Source organism: Macaca nemestrina, chromosome 11, assembly GCF_043159975.1.
Source record: "Macaca nemestrina isolate mMacNem1 chromosome 11, mMacNem.hap1, whole genome shotgun sequence".
NCBI lineage: Eukaryota > Metazoa > Chordata > Mammalia > Primates > Cercopithecidae > Macaca > Macaca nemestrina.
In genome coordinates, this window is record NC_092135.1 from 131,413,753 (window position 1) to 131,436,863 (window position 23,111).

The 23,111-nt window shown below is 49.1% G+C and overlaps 1 protein-coding gene across 1 annotated transcript in view; it reads left to right on the forward strand.

The window, feature by feature from the left end:
- Positions 1–4,908: 4,908 nt before the first annotated feature.
- The window catches only part of LOC105473895 (S-antigen visual arrestin), a 40,256-nt gene continuing 22,053 nt past the window's right edge, over positions 4,909–23,111 (forward strand). The window contains exons 1-5 of the mRNA XM_071072486.1: positions 4,909–5,297; positions 12,405–12,465; positions 15,042–15,086; positions 16,984–17,177; positions 19,336–19,395. Of these exons, the coding sequence (XP_070928587.1) occupies positions 5,223–5,297; positions 12,405–12,465; positions 15,042–15,086; positions 16,984–17,177; positions 19,336–19,395 (435 nt within the window). The 5' untranslated portion in view covers positions 4,909–5,222. The remainder of the gene's footprint in view (positions 5,298–12,404; positions 12,466–15,041; positions 15,087–16,983; positions 17,178–19,335; positions 19,396–23,111) is intronic.

A 23,111-nucleotide genomic window follows, 5' to 3' on the forward strand; every position in this document is an offset into this window, starting at 1 on the left:
TTTTTTTTTTTTGAGACAGGGTCTCGTTCTGTTGCCCAGGCTGGAATACAGTGACATGCTCGCGGCTCACTACAACCTCAACATCCCAGGCCCAAACAGTCCTCTGACATAAGCCTCCCAAGTAGCTGGGACCACTGGCACACACACCACCAGGCCTGGCTAATTTTGTTTACTTTTTATAGAGATGGGGTCTCACTATGTTGCCAGGCTGTTCTCAAACTCCTGTGCTCAAGCGATCCACCTGCCTTGGCCTCTCAAAGTGCTCAATAAATGTACATATATGTATATATTCACAAATACATAATCCACCTGCCCTGGCCTCTCAAAGTGCTCTGTAAATGTACATATATGTATATATACACAAATACATAGCCTCTGTGTGTTTTCAAAACGTGGACGTGCGACACGCACCATTCTACAACCTTGTTGGTTCTGTCACAATCTCTCACCTTTCTACTCCAGGCATTTTACCACAGTCAGATTTTCCCAATGAACCCAAAATGTCCTACACATCCCTTTTGGCCAGTTGTGTATTCATTCTGGAGCTGCACACGACATCTGGGTGTCGAGTGCCTCAGCATCTTTTAATATAGTAAACCCCATTTTTTTTTTCTTTGAGACAGAGCAGAGTGGCTCTGTCACCCAGGCTGGAGTGCAGTTGCATAATCTCGGCTCACTGCAGCCTCTGCCTCCTGGGTTCAAGCGATTCTTCTGCCTCAGCCTCCCAAGTAGCTGGAACTACAGGCGCCCACCACCACACCTGGCTAATTTTTGTATTTTTAGTTGAGACGTGTTTCACTGTGTTGGCCAGGCTGGTCTTGAACTCCTGACCTCGTGATCCACCTGCCTCGGCCTCCCAAAGTGCTGGGATTACAGGCATGAGCCACCGCGCCTGGCCTAGTAAACCCCATTTCTATGGCACTGTTTGTTGGATTTGTCTGGCAGTTCACTTGTGTCACGTAGCTCATTCTTTGTATTTCCAATAAACTAGAAATGATGTCGGAAGGCTCATGGATTCAAGTTAACCCCAAGGGACACATCCCATGTGGCTAACACCACCGGCAATATGAAGATTGACCCTGGTATCTGCCATGCACCTTGGGATGACAGCATGATCCATGTGGCATCGCTTCAGTCCTACAGTCATTTTCCCATCAACTCTTCACCTGATGGTTTTAACACCAATGAATAATCTTTGTGTTTTAAAATAGGGGTTTTGCAGTTCAGGTATGGTGAGGCCAACAAAAGAATATGCTAAGGATAGGGTGACATTGAAGTGAAGACTCAAAGCAATTGAAGGAGTGAGCCATGTCGCCGGCTGCGGGAAGAATGTTCCAGGAGAGGAAATGGCAAGTGGAAAGGCCTAGACGGAGGTTTAAAGAAAAGCAGGCCAGCGATGGTGGCTCATGTCTGTAGCTCCAACACTTTAGAAGGTTGAGGTGAGCGGATCAGTTGAGGTCAGGAGTTCGACACCAGCCTGGGCAACATAGCAAGACTCTATCTCTACAAAATTTTAAAGAATTAGCTGGGTGTGGTGGCATATGCCTGTAGTCCTAGCTACTCGGGAGGCTTAGGTGGGAGGAGCGCTTGAGCCCGGGAGTTCAAAGCTGCAGTGAGCTGTGATTGCACCACTGCACTCCAGCCTGGGTGACAGAGCTAGACCCTGTCTCTAAAAGAAAACAGACTCGGTACTCTGGAGCGAAGTGGACAAGGGAGAGAGAGTGGTGAGAAAGTCAGAGGTAACGGGGGGCCAGAGCATGCTGGACCTGGCAAGCATTGTCCAGACTTAGATGGGAAGCCATTGGAATGTTTGAGTGGATGCTGATACCCCAAATGTCGGAACAAGCTTTCTGCATATACTCGTTTCGTTCCCAAGTCAGTCCCCCATGTAAGTGTGTTAGTGGTTACAGAGTCCCCTCCATCCATTCCCTGAGTGTTCTTGGGAGCAGGCATCGTTCTGGGCACTGTGAAGACAAAAGTGAGGGAAATGAAATGACCTAGGCCCTGCCCTCATGGAGCCTAGACTCCCGTGAGAGAAGAGAGACCGTAGAATAATTCCCAACCAAGAATGAAATGCGGCCAGGCACGGTAGCTCATGCCTGTAATCCCAGCACTTCAGGAGGCCAGGAGTTCGAGACCAACCTGGCCAACATGACGAAACCCCATCTCTATTAAAAATACAAAAATTAGCTGGGCGTACTGGTACACAACTGTAATCCCAGCTACTCGGGAGGCTGAGGCAGGAGAATTGCTTGAACCCAGGAGGCAGAGGCTGCAGTGAGCTGAGATGGCGCCACTGCACTCCAGCCCGGGCAACAGAGTGAGACTCTATCTCAAAATAAAAAAATAAAAAAGAGTGAAATGCAAGTGTGCCTCCAGTCTGGTCCTGGAGGTTGGGGATAGCTCCCCTGAGGAAGCGACTCCTGGTCAAAAATCTGAAAGGCCAAGAAGAGTCAACAAAGTGGAGAGAGGAGAGGCTTGTTCCAGGCAAAAAGAACAGTGGGAAGGAGGAAGCGTGGCAGACGGCGTGGAAGGAAAGGCAGGCGGAGGTTCCAGAGGCTGCAAGCTTTTTGCCTGCATTCTAAGAGCAATGGGTGATTATAAGCAAGGGGTGACAGGTCCGGGCTCAGAAGGTCTCTCTGCCTCTGTGTGGAAAAGGGCTTGGAGGGTAGAAATAAATATAGTCGGCTGGGCGTGGTGACTCACGCCTGTAATCCCAGCACTTTGGGAGGCCGAGGCAGTTGGATCACCTGAGGTCAGGAGTTCGAGACCAGCCTGGCCAACATAGCGAAACCCTGTCTCTACTAAAAATACAAAATTAGCCAAGTGTGGTGGGCGGGCACCTGTAGTCCCAGCTACTCGGGAGGCTGAGGCAGGAGAATCACTTGAACCTGGGAGGCAGAAGTTTCAGTGAGCCGAGACTGCACCACTGCACTCCAGCCTGGGAGACAGAGCAAGACTCCATCTCAAAACAAAAAACAAAACAACACAAAAAAAGAAAAGAAATAGATGTAGTCAGGCCAGTCCTGGGAAGCAAAGGCCGTGCTGGGGATGGGAGGAGGCAGACAGGTTCCAGAGACAGTGAGGAGATCAACAGGACTCCTGGAGCCATCAGTCAGTAGGAGCGGGTGGAGGAGAGGGACAGATCCAGCTTGGTTTGCATAACACCGGGTTCATCTTGAGGCTGACATTTCTCCTTGACCTTTTTGTTTAGTCCCCACCCCCAAGGTCGCATTAGCTGCCTGCTGAGTTTAATCAAATCTCTTCCTGTCCTGGCAATGCCCGGGAATGAAGGGATAATCAGTCTATTTCCAGAATCCAAAGAGGTTTAGAAGAAAAAGTAGCTTTCATTTAGCTGTTGGCCCTCCCACCAACCTTCCCCAAGTGAGCTGGGTGACTGACACATCTAAGACCCTCTGTATGGAGACCGGGACGGGGGTGTTGCTTAATGCTTAGAACTGCTGAAACTACCAGTTCACTGTCTCAGCACTAATCCAACTCTGCTCCTTAAGTGGGATTTGGCTTTTAGACATTGAGACCTGGACGCTGGGCATCCTCGCTAGATCCCCTACAAATTCCCCACATACACAGGCCAGGGGCCTCAGCGGTGCCTCTGCAGGCTCAACTGGTGAGACGGCACCAGCTTGCTCAGAACAGGGGCTGGCTGTTCATCGTCTCAGAGCATAGAGACCCTCTCCTTGCCACCCGGCCCTTCCCACCTGGTTGGTGACAAATCACAAGGTATGTGACCACCACAGGCCAAAACCTTCTCAGAAACCTGGGGCAGGTGTGGGGAAGAGCCAGGATGGGCGTTTTCATGCAGACAGTAGGTCCCGCCTTCACCTTTTCTGTGTGGTTTCCGTAAGACTTTGCTATTTAAGGAGACTCGGAGTGAGCCGGGTGCCATGGCTCATGCCTGTAGTCCCAGCGACTCAGGAGGCTGAGGCTGGAGGATCACTTGAAGCCAGGAATTCGAGACCAACTTGAGCAATACAGTCAGACCCAGTCTCTAAAAAATAAAAAAATAAAAAAAAATAAAAATAAATGAGCTAGACATGGTGTCACACACCTGTAGTCCTAGCGAGTCAGCAGGCTGAGGCAGGAGGATCACGAGCCCAGGAGTTCAAGGTTACGGTGAGCTGTGATTGTGATGCTGCCCTCCAGCCTGGGCGACAGAACGAGATCCTATATCTTAAAAAAAACCTCAGAGTATGTTTAATTCCAGACCACTAAGACGGCCTCTTAATTGTAATACAGGGTGGCTATCTCTTAGTAGGAATTGCTGAATAGAACTTTTGGGATTTTTTTTTTTTTTTTTTTGAGGCGGAGTCTTCACTCTGTCGCCCAGGCTGGAGTGCAGTGGCGCCATCTCGGCTCACTGCAAGCTCCGCCTCCCGGGTTCGCGCCATTCTCCTGCCTCAGCCTCCGGAGTAGCTGGGACTACAGGCGCCCGCCACCGCGCCCGGCTAATTTTTTTTTTGTATTTTAGTAGAGACGGGGTTTCACCATGTTAGCCAGGATGGTCTCGATCTACTGACCTCGTGATCCACCCGCCTCGGCCTCCCAAAGTGCAGGGATTACAGGCGTGAGCCACCGCGCCCGGCCTACTTTTGGGATTTTAATATAGTCTTTAAAAAAAAAAATTGATAGGATCTTGCTATGTCCCCCAGGTCAGTCTCCAGCTCCTGGCTTCAAATAATCCTCTCACTTCAGCCTCCCAAAGTGTTGAGATTACAGGTGTGAGCCACAGTACCCGGCCATTAATATATTCTTGAAAACAGTCTTTGTGAAGTAGTTATGTTGTGGTTTTCAGGAACTTTTTTGATTTATTTGCCATTAGACACAGTCACGATAGAACTTTAAATTCCACCTGGCTAAGTGTGATAACACCAAAGGTTAGCCAGAAAGTAAAACCTCACTGGAATCTAGCTAGACTCCCTGGTGAGGTTACTGAGAAATGTCTGAAGCTTACCAAGAAAAATAAAATATCGAAAACACCCCAAATCATGCTGCAGTAAAATACAAACTAAGCAAAGACTTATCAGTGAAACTCGGATGTTGAAGCCGGTAGAAGGGAATGGTGAGGGTGCACCGCATCTTGTGAGTAGATTTCATACCCAGGATGTTCTTGACTTGATATTTAGGATTGTCTTACCTTTCTCCAGTCCTCTTAACGCCTGACCAACACCCCAAGGTGGTAGAAGTTGCCAGGGACAGATAACATGGCAGCCAGCGGGAAGACCAGCAAGTCCGAACCGAACCATGTTATCTTCAAGAAGATCTCCCGGGACAAATCGGTGAGTGGTGCAGCAGTGAGTGGTTTGATAGAAATTATTGTTTTTTAAAAATGGAGCTTTTTCACATACAGTGTAGTCACGAGCAACATCAAAACTCTTTGAGGACCAGGGCACGTGGCTCATGCCTGTAATCCCAGCACTTTGGGAGGCTGAAGTGGGATAACTTGAGGCCAGGAGTTCGAGACCAGCCTGGCCAACATGGCAAAACCCATCTCTACTAAAAATAAAAAAATTAGCTGGGTATGGTAGCAGGCACCTGTAATCCCAGGCTTGGGAGGCTGAGGCACAAGAGTCACTTGAACCCAGGAGGTAGAGGTTGCAGCGAGCCCAGATCATGCCACTGCACTGTAGCCTGGGTAACAGAGGGAGACTCTGTCTCAAATAAAAAACAAACAAACCCTGTGAGGGCCAGGGAAGCTTTGTGTCTATTTTCGTCTCTGTCTAAGATGGATGATCACTGAGATATAAATGAGTGAATGAACTGCAGAAACATAGGTTCTCTTCAATCTCATCAAGACTTTAGTCCTATGACCCTCAGTTTTCTCCCAATCCCTCAATCCCCACACTGTCTGCCCCACCTCTGCTTCTTTTCCTAGCCGGCCTTGAACCCTTGACCTACTATTTAAACACTGTTATTTAAACAGTGTTTTGTCAGTGTTACCTGTGATTCCCTTGGCCTTTTGTCTATCTCTTGTGTCACCTGCCTGGGTAAAACCCAGACAGTGATCATTGTGACTCCTTCGCTGTGCACCTACCCCACCACGGGACTCTCAAGCCTCAGCTGGGCCTGCAGGGCCCCAGTCTGCCCCCCTTCCACCACTCTCCAGGAGCACGTTAGATGCTCCAGGTGTGTCCATGAACTTCCTGGCATGGGAGAGGGTCCACCGTCCAGCGTCTGCGGTTAGTGCCACTTGACATCTTCTTACGAGCCAAAAATCTAGCTCAGTACCATCCAGTGCAAGCCACATACGTAATTTTAAATTTTCTAGTAGCCACATTTAAAAAGTAGTAAGAAACAGGTGAAATTCATTTTGATGCTATATTTTATTTTAACCCATTATATCCAAAAAACTGTCAGTTCAACTCATAAATAATATAAGAATTATTGAAATCTGGTGTGTATTTTACATTTACAGAACATGTCAATTTGGAATGGCCATATTTCAGGTGTCCGGGAACCACCTTAAGCAGTGGCTACCCTACTGGACAGGGTAGCTCGCCATCATTCTGGTTTTTTTTTTTTTTTTTTTTTTTGAGACGGAGTCTCATTCTGTCACCCAGGCTGGAGTGCAGTGGTGTGATCTCGGCTCACTGCAACCTCCACCTCCTGGGTTCAAGCAATTCTTTTGCCTCAGCCTCCCTAGTAACTGGGACTACAGGCACCCGCCACCACGCCTGGCTAATTCTTGTATTTTTAGTAGAGATGGGGTTTCACCATGTTGGCCAGGCTGGTCTCGAACTCCTGACCTCAGGCGATCCCCCGATCTTGGCCTCCCAAAGTGCTGAGATCACAGGTGTGAGCCACCGCACCTGGCCCATTGTGGCTGACTTCTGAAACCCATATGGGGGCCAAAGAACCTCCCCATCCTTACTGTGCCACCCAGGAGATCCGGCTTTGCCTGTGTGCTTTCCGCCTTCTCCTTTCCTAGCTAAGGAACTCGGTCATTTTAATCAAGTACTCTGATTCTTTCGTTCTCCAAGCTCTTTCCCAAGTTGCATCTTTCCAGTCCATTTTATCTCAACTTCTGGCTGAAGAGGAAACCACTCGTGTTGGTGTCCCACATTGTTTTCCCCTCACTCCTAGATAGACGTCCTTTCCACCCAGAAATGTAGAGGGTTTTTGTAGATAAGTCATCACAGTGGGGAAAAGAGAATTCAATTCCTGTCTCATGTATTCAGATCATTTTGCCAGCGACGTCTGTGTGGCCCCAGGCATGAGGTGCCAGGGCTTTGAGCCCATTTCTCTGTGATTCTCCGGACGCTGCCCTCTTCTTTGACCTTCATCCTCCAGCAGGTGGCTAAATGCCCCCGCTCCCGGCGTCTCACCCACACTTGACAACATCTAGAAGGAAGAGGCTGTGGTTTCCTGGGGTCTCTTGTAAAGGTCAGGAAATCTTTCCCAAGCCTCTTCTCCCATATCTCATTGGCCAAAACTGGGTCACATGCCCACCGTAAGCCAATCCCAAGGCAGAAGAATTAGATGATCACAGTGAATCAGGCCAATCAAGAATCGTTCCCTGGAGCTGGCCTCCTCTGAGCACACCGCCTGGTGGAAGATGGTGGTCCCTGAACACAGTTTGCAGCTTTTATCCAGAAGAAGGGGTGTGTGGCTGTTGGATGGCCCCCTGAAGGTTGGCTACAGTCTCCATCACCCACTTCTCTACCTGCCCCCATCCTGCCCCTGCCCTTCCTGTTGCAGTGGAAGGGGTGCTTTGCTCCCATCTGAAGTTCACCACCTCTTACACCCTGGGTTTCATGGTTGGCCACCTCCTCAGGGGCCTCAGCCATTGGTCTGCTTGTGTCTGCAGCCTCTCCTCTCTGCTAGTACTTCGTCTGGGCATGAAAAGAAGTACCAGCCAGGCGCGGTGGTTGACACCTGTAATCCCAGCATTTTGGGAGGCTGAGGCGGGTGGATGGCCTGAGATCAAGAGTTCGAGACCAGCCTGGCCAACATGGAGAAACTCCGTCTCTACTAAAAGTACAAAAATTAGCTGGGCGTGGTGGTGGGCGCCTGTAATCCCAGCTACTCGGGAGGCTGAGGCAGGAGAATTGCTTGAACCTGGGAGGCAGAGGTTGCAATGAGCTGAGATCGCGCCATTGCACTTCAGCCTGGGCAACAAGAGCGAAACTGTCTCAAAAAACAAAACAAAACAAATAAATAAGTAAGTACTGATCTTATGCACCTCAAAACAACCACCAACTACCCTCGACCCTATATTCTTTCTAGTTCTTCTTCCCTTGCAACCAAACCTTTTGAAAGAGAAGAAACACGTCCTCTCTTCACCTACCCTCTTCTCTCCCAGCCACTCTCCAGTGCCCCTCATCTGCACCACAGTCAGGCTGCCTAACCGGCCCTCCCCTTGCCGATCCATTCTCCACTTTACTGCTGATATGAGCTAAATCTCAGTGCTCCCTTCTATAAAATGGGCTCCATTCCTATCTCATTGAGTTGCTTTGAGGATTAAGTGAAACCATGTGGTCAAAGTGCTTAGCTTGGCCCTTGATACATGATAAGCACTCTAAATGCTATTTAATTCTTCCAAAAGCTATTTCTCTATTTAGCTTCTCTAAATACTGTTTAATTCAAGTCTTTCATCCTGCTTAAAACGCTTCAACGTCTTCTGAGGTTCTTTAGGGCCACGTCCTATGAGACCATTTCAGCAGCAGCCTGCATCCCCATTCGGTGGCCATTCACCTGCAGGTGAAGCCATTGGCAGTTCCAGAAGCAATCTCAGGGCCCCGGGCTTTGTATACATTTTGCTCAGACAGCATGCCCTCACCGTCCCCTGTCCCCTGGCTATGCTATCTGTCCACTGGATAGAGCCTCCTCTGAAAGCAAGAGCCTTCCATCTCTCCTTCCCTCCTCCCTGCCCTCCCCTCAGGCTTCCTCCCCACCAGCCTTTGCCCTGGCATTTATTCGAGGGCCACAATTGTCAGTTCACTTGTTGGGCTCCCAACCAAAAAGCAGGGACCTTGGGGACCAAGGGGATGTCTTCTTCAGTTTTTATTTTCAGTAGCCAGCAGCTGCTGGGGCCTCCATAACCGTGTATGGGATGAATGAAAGCAGCACTTGCCTAATTGACAGGCGAAGTCTAGCAGAGGAGACAGGCTCCTGCAAGAACATCCAGAACGCAGTGTGCTGCCGCTGAGGTGGAATCACAGGCCATGTGCTCCCGGGGCACCAAAGGCCAGGGGGTGCTGGGCAAAGGGAGAGATGGGGACCCTGAGGTGTCCCCTGAAGCGTGGATAGGATTGCCCCCAGGTGAAAGGGCAGCAGAAGGGCCTTCCTTAGAGTGGAAACAATAGGAACAGAGGCACAAATCTGTGGTGTTTGGGGGAGCTGTGGCAGAGCCGCTGTGGCCAGAGCCCAGGGAAGAGCGGAGCTGTTAGAGGGGACACTCTCAGGGTGGCCACGCACAAGGCCCTGGAGTTTATGCCACAGAGAAGGAGTGAGCAGCCACTAGACACTGAGCAGCTGAATAGCGATGTAATAGTTACCATTCCTGCAAGGCAGCCTCCAAATAGGTTGATTTGAGGAGAATTTTTTTTTTTTTAGAGACAGGGTCTCACTCTGGGGACCAGTGAAGATCTCTTTACCCCCTTTGTGGGAGAGCAGGGTTGGAGTACAATGGTATGATCATAGCTCACTGCAGCCTCAACCTCCTAGGCTCAAGTGATCCTCCTTCCTCAGCCTCCCAAGTAGTTGAGACTACAAGCAGGCATCACGTTGCCAGGCTAATCTTTTTTTTTTTTTTTTTTGGAAAGATGGCAGGGGGCAGAGGAGGGGGTATCACTTTGTTACCCAGGCTTGAATTCCTGACTTCAGGCGATCCTTCCCACCTCGGTCTCTCAGTGCTGTGATTACAGGCATGAGCCACTCACTGTACCTGGCCAGAGGAGAGTTTCTAAAAGGGGCTGTTGGCCGGGCGCAGTGGCTCACGCCTGTAATCCCAGCACTTTGGGAGGCCGAGGCGGGCGGATCACAAGGTCAGGAGATCGAGACCACGGTGAAACCCCGTCTCTACTAAAAATACAAAAAATTAGCCAGGCGCGGTTGTGGGCGCCTGTAGTCCCAGCTACTCGGGAGGCTGAGGCAGGAGAATGGCGTGAACCCGGGAGGCGGAGCTTGCAGTGAGCCGAGATCGCGCCACTGCACTCCAGCCTGGGCGACAGAGCAAGACTCCGTCTCAAAAAAAAAAAAAAAAAAAAAAAAAAAGGGAGCTGTTTGCTAAGGTGTAGGCAGGTGTGAAAGAAATCACAAGAAATAGCCAGGTACAGTGGTGGCTCATGCCTGTAATCCCAGCACTTTGGAAGGCCGAGGTGGGTGGATTGCTTGAGCCCAGGAGTTTGAGATCAGCCTGGGCAACATGGCGAGACCCCGTCTCGACAAAAAAAAATATAAAAAATTAGCTGGGCATGGTGGCGTGCAACTGCAGTCCCAGCTGAAGTCAGGGAGGCTGGGAGTCAGAGGATCACTTGATCCCGGGAAGCAGAGGTTACAGTGAGGTGAGATAGTACCACTGCACTCCAGCCTGGGCGACAGAATGAGACCTCGTCTCAAAAAAAAAAATTACAAGAAAGAGCTCAGTGCGCCACATGGCAGTGACGAGCAGCTGGGCACTGGCACCTCCCTGGGGCTAAGGGATCACACAAGTCTCAGAACCCCGAGGCCCTCAGGGCTACCTGCCAGGAACTGTGATCCCCACTAGGGGGCTGTGCCAGCCCCAGACCCGGCCACCATGCAAGCAAGGTGGGGACAAACATCTGGCCCACCTTGCCCAGAAGCTGGAAGACCAGGGAATCTACTAGGGTAACACACCCTGGTCAGGCCCCCAGGGGGATCTTGAGGGCAAGGCCAATACACCCACAGTGTTTAGGAAGCTGGGACTCACTGCAGGAACCAGCAGGTAGCAGTGTGTGTCCTGGTCAGCCCGCTCCTCTCAGATGCCAGGCTTCCACACCACCCAGGCTAGCGAGGCCTCCCAAATATGCTTAGCGCTGGGAGTATAAGGTTTCCTGCGGAATCTTCTCTGTAAACCAGGGTTCTAGCGGTATTTGCTTGAAGTCGCTTCAGCATCAATCATGCGAGTAACTTAGAGGACACAGGGCCACACTTCGGGACATCTGATATGGGTGGAAGGGGAGCGTATAGGAGAGGACTTAATGCCAACAAAAATGATTCAGGCCGTTCCTGGAATACAAAATATTCATTTGAAGAAGGGGGCCAGCCAGGGGGCCACTCAGTGAAAGAGTGTGCTCTCATTCATGGCTGCACTTGGCAAACACTGAATCCCTGTGTGCCCGGGACTGTGCAGTAGATGCTGAAAGACGTGCAGAGACTCTGGGTTACCACCACCAAGGCACAGTCCTATGGGTTAAAGTGCTGAGGGCTGGGGAACCCAACCCTGCTCTCCCATGAGTGGGTGGAGACCTTTGCTGCCAGGGGCAGGACAGGGGCAGGGACTGTGGGCCCAGATAATGGCCATCCCCTCTCCACCCAGCTCCCTCGGGCTACGGCTTCAGGTCTACCTGTGCAGAAGTTCACCTGGTGGGATTTCAGGGGCTTCTCCAGAACTCCCACCTCTTTGCTCTGTCCAGAAGTTCTTTTTTTTTTTTTTTGAGACAAAGTCTCGCTCTGTCACCCAGGCTGGAGTGCAGTGGCACTATCTCTGCTCACTGCAACTTCCGCTTCCCAGGCTCAAGAAATTCTCCTGCCTCAGTCTCTCAGGTAGCTGGGATGACAGGCACACACCATCATGCCCGGCTAATTTTTGTGTTTTTAGTAGAGATGGGGTTTCGTCATGTTGGCCAGGCTGGTCTCAAACTCCTGACCTCAGGTGATCCACCCGCCTCAGCCTCCCAAAGTGCTGGGATTACAGGGTTAAGCCACCACACCCAGCCTGTCCAGAAGTTCTTGTAACAAAGAGGGGATACCTTTCATTCCACAACAGGAAATAAAAGATGTAATATGCAAATGAATGGCAAACATCTCATTTGCATATTTTTCTTTTTTTTTTTCTTTTTTGAGACTGAGTCTCACTCTGTTGCCCAGTCTGGAGTGCAGTGGCATGCTGTTGGCTCGCTGCAACCTCTGCCTCCCGAGTTCAAGCGATTCTCCTGCCTCAGCCTCCTGAGTAGCTGGGACTACAGGCGCATGCCACCATGCCCAGCTAATTTTTGTATTTTTTTTTTTTTTTTTAGTAGAGACAGGGTTTCACCGTATTGGCCAGGTTCAAACTCCTGACCTCGTGATCCGCCCGCCTTGGCCTCCCAAAGTGCTGAGATTACAGGCGTGAGCCACCGCACCCGGGCTGCAGCTGGTTTTTATCATGGATGCCTTAGCTTAGCATTCTTTGGCCCTTAGACCCACACCCACTTGTCTTGCAGGTGACCATCTACCTGGGGAAGAGAGACTACATAGACCATGTCAGCCAAGTCCAGCCTGTGGGTAAGTTGCTTGGAGAAAATTGTAATGCTGGTTTTCCTTTAAGTCACAGATAACTGCTCACTTTGTACTTTCAAAAATCAGCCTTGCTAATAATCTAATTAAAGAAATGCAAATTAAAACATCAGTGAGTTTCCACTGGCTGAGTGGGAACAATTTTATTTACATTTATTTTTATTTTTTTGAGATGGAGTTTCGTTCTTGTTGGCCAGGCTGGAGTGCAGTGGCACGATCTCAGCTCACTGCAACCTCTGCCTCCCAGGTTCAAGTGATTCGCCTGCCTCAGCCTCCCAAGTAGCTGGGATTACAGGCATGCATCACCACGCCCAGCTAATTTTGTATTTTTAATAGAGATGGGGTTTCACCATGTTGGTCAGGCTGGTCTCAAACTCCTGACCTCAGTTAATCCACCCGCCTCGGCCTCCCAAAGTGCTGGGATTACAGGCTTGAACCACCTGTGTCCGGCTGGAAAGAATTTTAAAGAGTGTGAAGAGACAAAGGACTCATGTCTGGAATGTATGAAGAACGCTCAGAACTCAGCAGTACAAAAAGCAAGATCCTATGAGAAAACGGGGGAAAGACAGTGAGAGACATTTCATCAAAGAAGATACACGAAGACAAGCAAGCACGTGAAAACATCTTTGGTATCATTAGCCATCGGGGAAATACAGATTAAAGCTACAGTGAGAGTGTATTATATGCCTCCCAAAATGGCTAAAATATTTTAGGTTACTGCAAAAGTAATTGCAGTTTTTTGCCATTACTTTCAATGTAGTGGCGAGATCTTGGCTCACTGCAACCTCCACCTCCCGGGCTCAAGCGATCCTCTGTCCTCAGCCTCCCAAGTAGCTGAGACTACAGGCATGTGCCACCATGCCACGCTAATTTTTTTGTCGAGATAGAGTTTTGCCATGTTACCCAGGCTGGTCTCAAACTCCTGAGCTCAAGTGATCTGCCTGCCTCAGCCTCCCAAAGTGCTGAGATTACAGGTGCGAGCCACTGCGCCCAGCAGCAGTTTCTTAAAACACGAAACATGTACTTACCATATGATCCAACAGTTGCATCCCGGGCACTTATCTCAGAGAAATGAAAACCTGTGTCCTCACAAAAACCTATACATGATTGTTCGCAGCAGTTTTATTTGTGGTAACTCCAAACCGGAAAGAACCAAAATGTTTCTCAGAACGTCCCACGTCAGCTTCCTAGTTTTGATATTGTACTGTAATTATGGCAGATGGAACCATTGGGAGAAACTGGATGAAGGATACGAGGGACGTCTCTGTACTATCTTTGCAACTTCCTGTGAATCTATAATCATTTCAACACAAAACGTTTTTTAAAGAGTGTAGAAAAACTGGCAGTTTCAGACACTGGATATGAAAATGTGCCTTGGCAAAACACTTTCTGGAAGGTTATTTGACAGCATGTTATCAAAAGCCAAATCCAATTCTATAATTTATTTTTAAAAAGTCATGGAGAGATATAAAGATGTATGTATAAGGATGTTCATCACAATATTAATCACAATGGGAAAAACTGGAAAAAACCTAGATGCCCTAACAATAGAAAGTGATTAAATAATTATGGTACATCCATTCAATGGAGTAATATGTAGCTATTAAAATGCTTAGCACATGTTTTGTCTATATGTGTGTGTATATATATACGTGTGTGTATAGATGTATGTATGTTTGAATAGATGTTTTCAATGTATAATTGAGTGAGGAAAGCAGTTAGCTGAACAGTAAGTACAATAGGATCTTTTTTTTCTTAGTAAAAGCATTCATATAATTAAGTTATATATGTCTGGAAAAATTTTTTTGGGCGGGGGTGCGGGGCAGTGTCTCACTGTCACCCAGGCTGGAGTGCAGTAGCATGGTCACAGCTTACTGCAGCCTCAACCTCCCAGGTTCAAGAAATCCCCCTACCTCCGCCTTTCACGTAGCTGGGACCACAAGCAGGCACCACCATGCCTGGCCCATGCCCTGCTAACTTTTTTTCTTTTTTCTTTTTTATATGTTTTGAGAAAAAATCTGGTTCTATTACCCAGGCTGGAGTCCAGTGGCATGATCATGGCTCACTGCAGACTTGACATCCCAGACTTGAGGGATCCTCCTGCCTCAGCCTCCTGAGTAGTTGGGACTACAGGCATGCACCACCACACCCAGCTAACTTTTTAAATTTTATGTAAAGACAGGCTCTCATTTTGTTACCCAGGCTGCTGCTAATTTTTTAAAAAGCTTCTTGTAGAGACAAGGATCTCACTGTGTTGCTCAGGCTGCCCTCAAACTCCTAGGCTCGAGCAGTCCCCCTGCCTCGGCCTCCCAAAGTGCTGGGATTACAGGCATGAGCCACCACACCTGGCCTGGAAAAATAAAATAAAAGTCTGCACCGAGAGCTTCACAATAGGTATTTTTAGGTAGTAGGAATTTGGATGACTTTTTGCCCTTAACTTTTCTTTCTTTCTTATAATGAACATGGATTACATGTGCAATTAAAAACATACATAGTTTTTAAAGTAGGTGTCTGGTTTCTTTGATCTTCTCCACCCTCACTGCTCTCTCCCTCTTTTGCCTTAGATGGTGTCGTGTTGGTTGATCCTGATCTCGTGAAGGGAAAGAAAGGTGAGATGAAGCCCCTTGTCTCAGGCTGGTTTCTGGGTGGAGTGGGCTGCTCTCTGGGCGGCTCTGGGAAGGGGCATTTACGTGGAAGGAGAGACAGGAAGGCAGAGGCAGTGCTCTTGCACATGGAACCAGCGCCAGGCCCGTTGACCCACACTCCCGTACTTAATTCACGTGACATAGGTCCCGTTGACACCAGAGCTCACTCGCTCAGCAAAGTCATTGTCCAGGGTGGCAGATAAGTAGATGGTAGATGGAGCCCAGGTCTGTGGCCCCCATCGGTGTGTGCTAACCCCTGTATCGTGTACTTCTGTGCTAGGGGCAAACTCAGGAGGGCGCCTGGGCTGCCTCGGACTCAGGAGGACACCAGACCTTGAATGAATGAGGGCAGAGTGAGTGGACAGTGTTTCTTCCGAGTCAGTGGCGAGGGGCAGTTACTGTTGGGGCTGACGGGCAAAATTCTCAACCAACACTAAAAAGGGGCAAATGATGCCTGCCGGGAGACAGGGGGAGTAAGACCCGGAATTTATGATGGCGCTTACTTTGATGGTTCTGAACCAGTGTCACGGTGCCCTTGAAGATTTCTGGCAGTTTTGATGTGTGTGGTAAGTAATTTGTTACTAATAACAGTTGCGTAAACCAAATTAGAACAGATTCCAGCTATCCTTGTGATAATGTCACTGACTCAGTTCCATTCTAAATATGCCTTTTTGAATGTTGCTACTGGCAACATCAAGGAATTGTTGAGAACCCTGGATGTGCCACTGGAATATGTCAGCTGTGGGGCCATCAGCATCAAGAGGGGCATGGCTGAAATGGGGCCCCAAACGGCCCCCTCTGTCCTCTCCACCTTCCTCCTGGATGCCCTGCTCCTCTCTGGACCAGGAGACATCTGGGTGCCCTGCTCCTCTCTGGACCAGGAGACATCTGGGTGCCCTGCTCCTCTCTGGACCAGGAGACATCTGAAAGCCCATGTCCTTGACCAGAGAAGGGCGCCTGTTCTCAGGGAAAGCCACAGCACAGGACAGCTGTCAAACTGGGTGGTCTCTGGGCACCTTCTTAGTCCTGACTTTGAATGAGGGGCGAGTGAGTGGCCACCATTTCTTCTGAGTCAGCAGCGAGGGGCACTTACCTTTGAGGCTGACAGGCAAAATTCTCAACCAACAGCCGCCACGCACTTGGAGGGGCCACCTCTGACGCGCTTTATATTTGAGAGATACATGCTTTGTGTGTTTTTTAGAAGGCGTAGTGAACTTCCATACAATTCTTTTAGTCCACTGGGCGCGCACTTTAAGTCTGTTCAACAAGTGGAATTTTCAGAAGTGGGGGTTTGGAGCACGCTCAGTATGTTTCAGAGCACTGTGAAAAGGAGGCTGGAACTCGAGCCTTCTCAAGTTGGACTTCGCCTCCCCATGTGGCCTGTGAGCCTTCTGGCTCCTCGCTTAGCCCACGATTAACTCTGGCCCACATCTGCTTGGCTGCCCAGCACTGTTTCCCTCTGCATCTTACCTTCTTCCTTCATTCGTCCAGACATCCTGCCCGCCAGAACGTGAGCAGCCAGCACTGTCTCAAAGCCTCTGAGGCCAGGGAGCTAGGGAATGAAGGGGGCGGGCAGGATGGAGGGGACTGGGTCCTCTGTCTGCAGATTCCTACCATTCTGACAACATGACACAATTGGGAGGGAGATGCCAGGATCTCCGGTTAGAGTGGTGAACCCTCACGAAGGGGCTGATTCTCCAGAGCGGTGTGGAGTAGCTGGGTGGCAGGGTTCTCTCCAGTCCCAACCCGCATCCTTTCCAGATGCTAAAAGTTGAAAACCCGGGCCCGCTACCCACTCCATCAGTGGTGGTGGGTGCCAGGCCGAGTGCCAAGTCCAACCCTGCCTTCATCTCCTTTGCAGTGTATGTCACTCTGACCTGCGCCTTCCGCTATGGCCAAGAGGACATTGATGTGATCGGCCTGGCCTTCCGCAGGGACCTGTACTTCTCCCGGGTCCAGGTGTACCCTCCTGTGGGGGCTGCGAGCACCCCCACAAAGCTGCAAGAGAGCCTGCTTAAAAAGCTGGGGAGCAACACGTACCCCTTTCTGCTGACGGTGGGTGACTCCTCCAGCCGGCCCTGCTTCCTTCACCCGCAGCACCTTATCATGTGGGTGGGGGCAAAGGGAAGGGGACAGAGGAAGAACTTCACATCCGCGGGCCTGGAAATTGCACCCTTGGAAGAAATTCTAGATTGCATGGTCTGTGATTGTCTTTTTTTAAGTCTTTGAAAATAGCCTCTCAGCCTTTGAAGACACCCTTTCAACCTACCGTTTACATATTTCCCTTCACCCGACCCCCTAATTACATGAGCACGTGTTATTCCTTTGCTTGCTAAGCTGGAAAAAGCAAGCTCACAGAAGTGCCTCTCGGCCCTGGGGAGTTCTGAGCAGGAAAGGGTTCCCTACGGGACGGGAGAGCTTAGGGAAGTAAGACGTCATCTTTTCCCTTGCCTGCAGATTGGGGGATCACAGGAGATATCTTCATCTTTCTGGGGGCCCGTCTCTCATCCATTGAGACCTGGCTACCTACGGTGCCAGGGTGCAAACTCTCTGAAGTCTTGGGCGTGAGCTCAGTTGGGGAAGCTACCATTCCCTTTATTAGCATGTTTATTTGTCTTAAGAGTATATACACTTCCAAAGTAACATGGTTCAGCCTTAAAAAGGAATGAAATTCTGTTCTGTGCTACACCATGGATGAATCCTGAATACGTTATACTAAATGAAAGGAGCCAGACACAAAAAGACAAATACTCTATGGTTTCGCTTACAGGAGATACCTGGAGTAATCAGATTCATACCGACAGAGACAGAATAGTGCTTCCCACGGGCTGGGGGGTTGGAGGATGGGGAGTTGGGGTTTAATGGGAACAGAGCTTCAGATTGGCATGATGAAAAACGTTCTGGTGATAGATAGTGGTGATTACTGCAGAATACTGTGAATATACTTCATGCCAATGAACCATAAAAATAGCTTAAATGGTAAATTTGATGTCATTCTATGTTTATCACAATTGTTTTACAAAATCACATTTATGAAAAAGTTATATGGTCCTGGGTGCTCCCATATACCTGTGCTGGGAGTTTGAAGTGACATAACCTTTTAGAGCCAATATGTCAACATGTATTGAAAGCCTTTAAAAATATGCTTCTCCGAGATCAGGAGATTGAGACCATCTTGGCTAACATGGTGAAACTCCATCTCTACTAAAAATACAAAAAAAAAAAAAAAAAAAAAAAAAAAAAAAGCCAGGTGTGGTGGCGGGCGCCTGTAGTCCCAGCTACTCCGGAGGCTGAGGCAGGAGAATGGTGTGAACCCGAGAGGCAGAGCTTGCAGTGAGCTGAGATTGTGCCACTGCACTCTAGCCTGGGTGACAGAGCGAGACTCCATCTCAAAAAAAAAAAAAAAAAAAAAAAAAAATGTGGTTCTCTTTCTAGCAGTGCAGCTTATATAATTAATTGGCTAACACTGATTTATTACAGCATTGTTTATAATGGCAAAAAAAGTAATGACCACTTCAGTAGCCAATAAAGGGGACTGGCTATGTTAAATGTATATTCTAGAGCCCTAAAGCAGATGATTCTGAACTATATTTTATGATGTGGGAAAATGGTCACAATCCTTTCTGAAAAGGACTAGAATTAATGACGTGAGTAAACAGACTACAGAACATGATCAGTACTTTGTCCCATTTCTGTAAAATGTCTTCTCACATACACATATTTAGGCGTGGCCAGGTGCGGTGACTCACGCCTATAATCCCAGCACTTTGGGAGGCCAAGGTGGGTGAATTACTTAAGATCAGGAGTTTGAGACCAGCCTGGGCAACATGGTGAAACCCCATCTGTAGCAAAAATACAAAAATTAGCCAGGCATGGTGGTGTGTGCCTGTAATCCTAGTTACTCAGGAGGCTGAGGCCTGAGAATTGCTTGAACCCAAGAGACAGAGGTTGCAGTGAGCCAAGATCATGCCACTGCACTCCAGCCTGGGTGACAGAGAAAGACTCCATCTCAAGACAAAACATACATATTTATGTGTACAGGCAGGAAATTTTGGGAAGGTTATGTTAGCAACATGTATTTGGGTGTCAGGAGTATAGCTGAATGTTTTTTTCTTGCTTATCATCTTTATTTTCTAATTTTTACATGATTATATATTACCTATGGAACAGCCCCTTCTGAAATAAATGATTTTTCATTTGTTTCTTTCCACAGTTTCCTGACTACTTGCCCTGTTCAGTGATGTTGCAGCCAGCTCCACAAGATACAGGAAAGGTTAGTTCAAGAAGAAATGCCATGGTTTCATGGATTTGTTCATTCCTTCAATAGACTTTTAATTTTTTTATTTTTATTTTTTTCCAAAACAGGATTTTACTCGGTTGCCTATGCTGGGGCTCAGTGGCACAATCTTGGTTCACTTCAACCTCTGCTTTCTGGGCTCAAGGGATTCTCCAGCGTCAGCATCCTGAGTAGCTGGGGCTACAGGTGTGTGCCACCACGCGCAGCTAATTTTTGTGTTTTGTGTGGAGACAGGGTTTCACCACATTGACTAGGCTGGTCTCAAACTCCTGAGCTCAAGTGATCTGCCTGCCTTGGCCTCCCAAAGTGCTGGGATTACAGGTGTGAGCCACCGCGCCCGGCCCATTAGTCTTTTAAAGATAGCTTTTCATCACGGAAAATTTCAAACATACCCAAAAGTAGAGTGACCAGTATAAAGATCTTCTATGAACCCATCACTCATCTTCAGCGATTATTAACCATGAACATCCTTGTGAACAAAATCACAGAGTCCCGACCCCCGTGAGTCTCGCACATTAACCGAGAGCACCAGGTAAACCCAAATAACAAGGAACTACACGGCGTGTCAGGTGGCCACGGATGCTGTGGAAAACAAGAGGCTTGTGAGAGGCTACGGGAGTATCTGGTGGGATGTGTGTTGAGGGTGTTTAAAGCCAGCCTCTAATGAGGCCAAGGAGAAGCCACACTCTCCCAGGGGAGAGCCTTCCAGGTGGAGGGCACACCTCACCTGCTGTGTTCCGGGGGCAGTGAGGAGGCTGCCTCCTGAGTGAGAGGAGCAAGGAATGGAAGAGGAGGCCAAGTGCAGTGACTCAGGCCTGTCATCCCAGCACTTTGGGAGGCTGAGGCGGGTGGATCAACCCAGGAGTCAAGACTAGCTCGGGCAATGTGGCGAGACCCCATCTCTACAAAAAAATACAAAAAATAGCCATGATTGGTGGCACATGCCTGCAGCCCCAGCTACTTGGGAGGCTGAGGTAGGAGGATCACTTAAGCCCAGGAAGCAGAGGCTGCAGTGAACTGTGATCATGCCATTGCACTGCGCTCTAGCCTGGGCGACAGAGTGAGACCCTGTCTCAAAAACAAACAAAAAAAAGAAAGTGGGAAGCTGAGGTTAGAGTGGAAGGGAAGATGTGGCCAGATCACGAAGGGCCTTGTCAATGTTGTAGAGACTTGGGTTTTTGCCTGAATGAGATGGGAGCCATTGGCAGGCTATGAATGACAGGCGCTGACTTTCCAAACGGTCACTATGGCCACAGAGTTGAGAATGGAGTTGAGTTGGCTAAGCATGTGATTTGGGGGCTGAGGGTGTGTGAGAGAGGAGTGAGGCAGGTGGACGGGGCTCCAGCGTCGAAGGAGGCAGTAGGGACAGGAGAAGAGGGAGGTGCCAGGACCTGTGGGTTCAGGCCCCGTAAGCCACTGGATCTGGGATTCATGAGGAAGGGAGCTACACAGATACAACTGAGGGCAGAGTGGCAGGTTCTGTAGCTGGATTATGGGCTGGGCAGTGATAGGTGATGACAAGGGCAGTGTTTTTGTCCTGGGGCATCTGACCTGATAGCGGTTTGTGAAATCAATGTTGTGGATCCAAAATGGCATTTTTAAAAAACAGAATGGAATGGAATGGAATGGAACAGGCTGGGTGCGGTGGCTCACGCCTGTAATCCCAGCACTTTGGGAGGCTGAGGTGGGCAGATCACCTGTGGTCAGGAGTTTGAGACCAGCCTGGCCAACATGGTGAAATCGCGTCTCTACTAAAAATACAAAAATTAGCCAGGCATGTTGGTGGGTGCCTGTAATCCCAGCTACTCAGGAGGCTGAGGTAGGAGAATTGCTTGAACCTGGGAGGCGGAGGTTGCAGTGAGCCGAGATTGTGCCACTGCACTCCAGCCTGGGCATCAGAGCAAGGCTCCATCTCAAACAAACAAAAAACAAACAAAAAACCCACAAAAATTAGCTGGGCATGGTGGTGCGCTACTCGGGAGGCTGAGGTGGGAAAATCGCTCAAACTTGGGAGGTAGAGATTGCAGAGAGCTGAGATTGCGCCACTACACTCCAGCCTGAGCGACAGAGCAAGACTCCATTGGAAAAAAAAAAAAAAAAAAGAATACAATAGAATAGAATAGAACAAAACGGAATGGATTGGAAAATCTCAGAGTGGGTCACACATGGTGAAGCTGAATATGGTATCAGGAGAGTTGTTTCAGATGTTTGTGTCTGTTTACTGGGCTATGTTACAAATCCAACTTTCAGAACATCTCTAAGCTACTGGTCCAGGAAAATGGGGTGGGGTGTGCGCAGTCGAGATGGGGGAAGACGAGGTGATTACAGAAGAAGGGGGCACAGAACAATGGGAAATGAAATTGGTTGTGTTAGATCTTATAGTTTTCTGTAAGAGAGACCCCAAATTCAGATTTTTAGGTGACCTTTCTTGATTTTTACAACACTGTACAGGCCCAACAAAGCACCACCTGTTTCCTGTTCTAGGAGAGGAGAAGGTCTTAGCACAGCTGCAGGGCTTCAGGAAAGGGGGCGAGCCCTGAGCCCAGGGCGTTTGAGAGAAGTGCCTGAATGCCTGGGGGCCTGGGGGCTCGACAGCTGAGGAACTCAGGTGGACAAGCAGAGCAGGCGCTGGTGTGGCTGAACAATGGCTGGCTGATGGCAGGGAAGGATGCGTATTTATTTTCCACCTAGAGTTTAGAACTGCTATGGTTCCCTGGTTGCAGAACCGATAAATCCGTGCTTCATATGTCACCATGGACAGAACTGGCTTCCTGTAATTTTTGTCAGCTCTCCTTTCCCCTCCAGGCAGTGGTGGAGGGCAGGCTGGTGCCCTCCTCTGGCTCCCCAACACCTGTGAACGTGCAGAGATGAGGGAGGTTACCGAGGGCTTGCACTGGGGGCCAGGGGCTTCACACACTGGGAATCGGGGGAAGGTCACTGGCAGATGTGTTCATTCAACCCACACAATGCTTAAAAGTCTTTTTTTTTTTTTTTTTTTTTTTTGAGACGGAGTCTCACGCTGTTGCCCAGGCTGGAGTGCAGTGGTGCGATCTCGGCTCACTGCAAGCTCCGCCTCCCGGGTTCACGCCATTCTCCTGCCTCAGCCTCCTGAGTAGCTGGGACTACAGGCGCCCGCCACCGCGCCCGGCTAATTTTTTGTATTTTTAGTAGAGACGGGGTTTCACTGTGGTCTCGATCTCCTGACCTTGTGATCCGCCCACCTTGGCCTCCCAAAGTGCTGGGATTACAGGCTTGAGCCACCGCGCCCGGCCAAAAGTCTTTTTATTTAATTTAAAAACTAGGAGATTTCACTCCAAATTCCACATGGAGTTTCTTTTTAAAAAATTGAGCTGGCTGGGCGCGATGGCTCACGCCTATAATCCCAGCACTTTGGGAGGCCAAGGCAGGCAGATCACGAGGTCAGGAATTTGAGACCAGCCTGGCCAACATAGTGAAACCCCAACTCTACTAAAAATACAAACATCAGCCGCGCATGGTGGCGCATGCCTGTAATCCCAGCTACTCTGGGGGCTGAGGCAAGAGAATCGTTTGAACCCGGGGGGCAGAGGTTGCGGTGAGCCGAGATCACACCACTGCACTCCAGCCTGGGGGCAACAGAGTGAGACTCTGTCTCCAAAAAAATAAAAAATAAAAAATAAAAAATCGAGCTGCCAGCACTGGGTGCCTTGCTG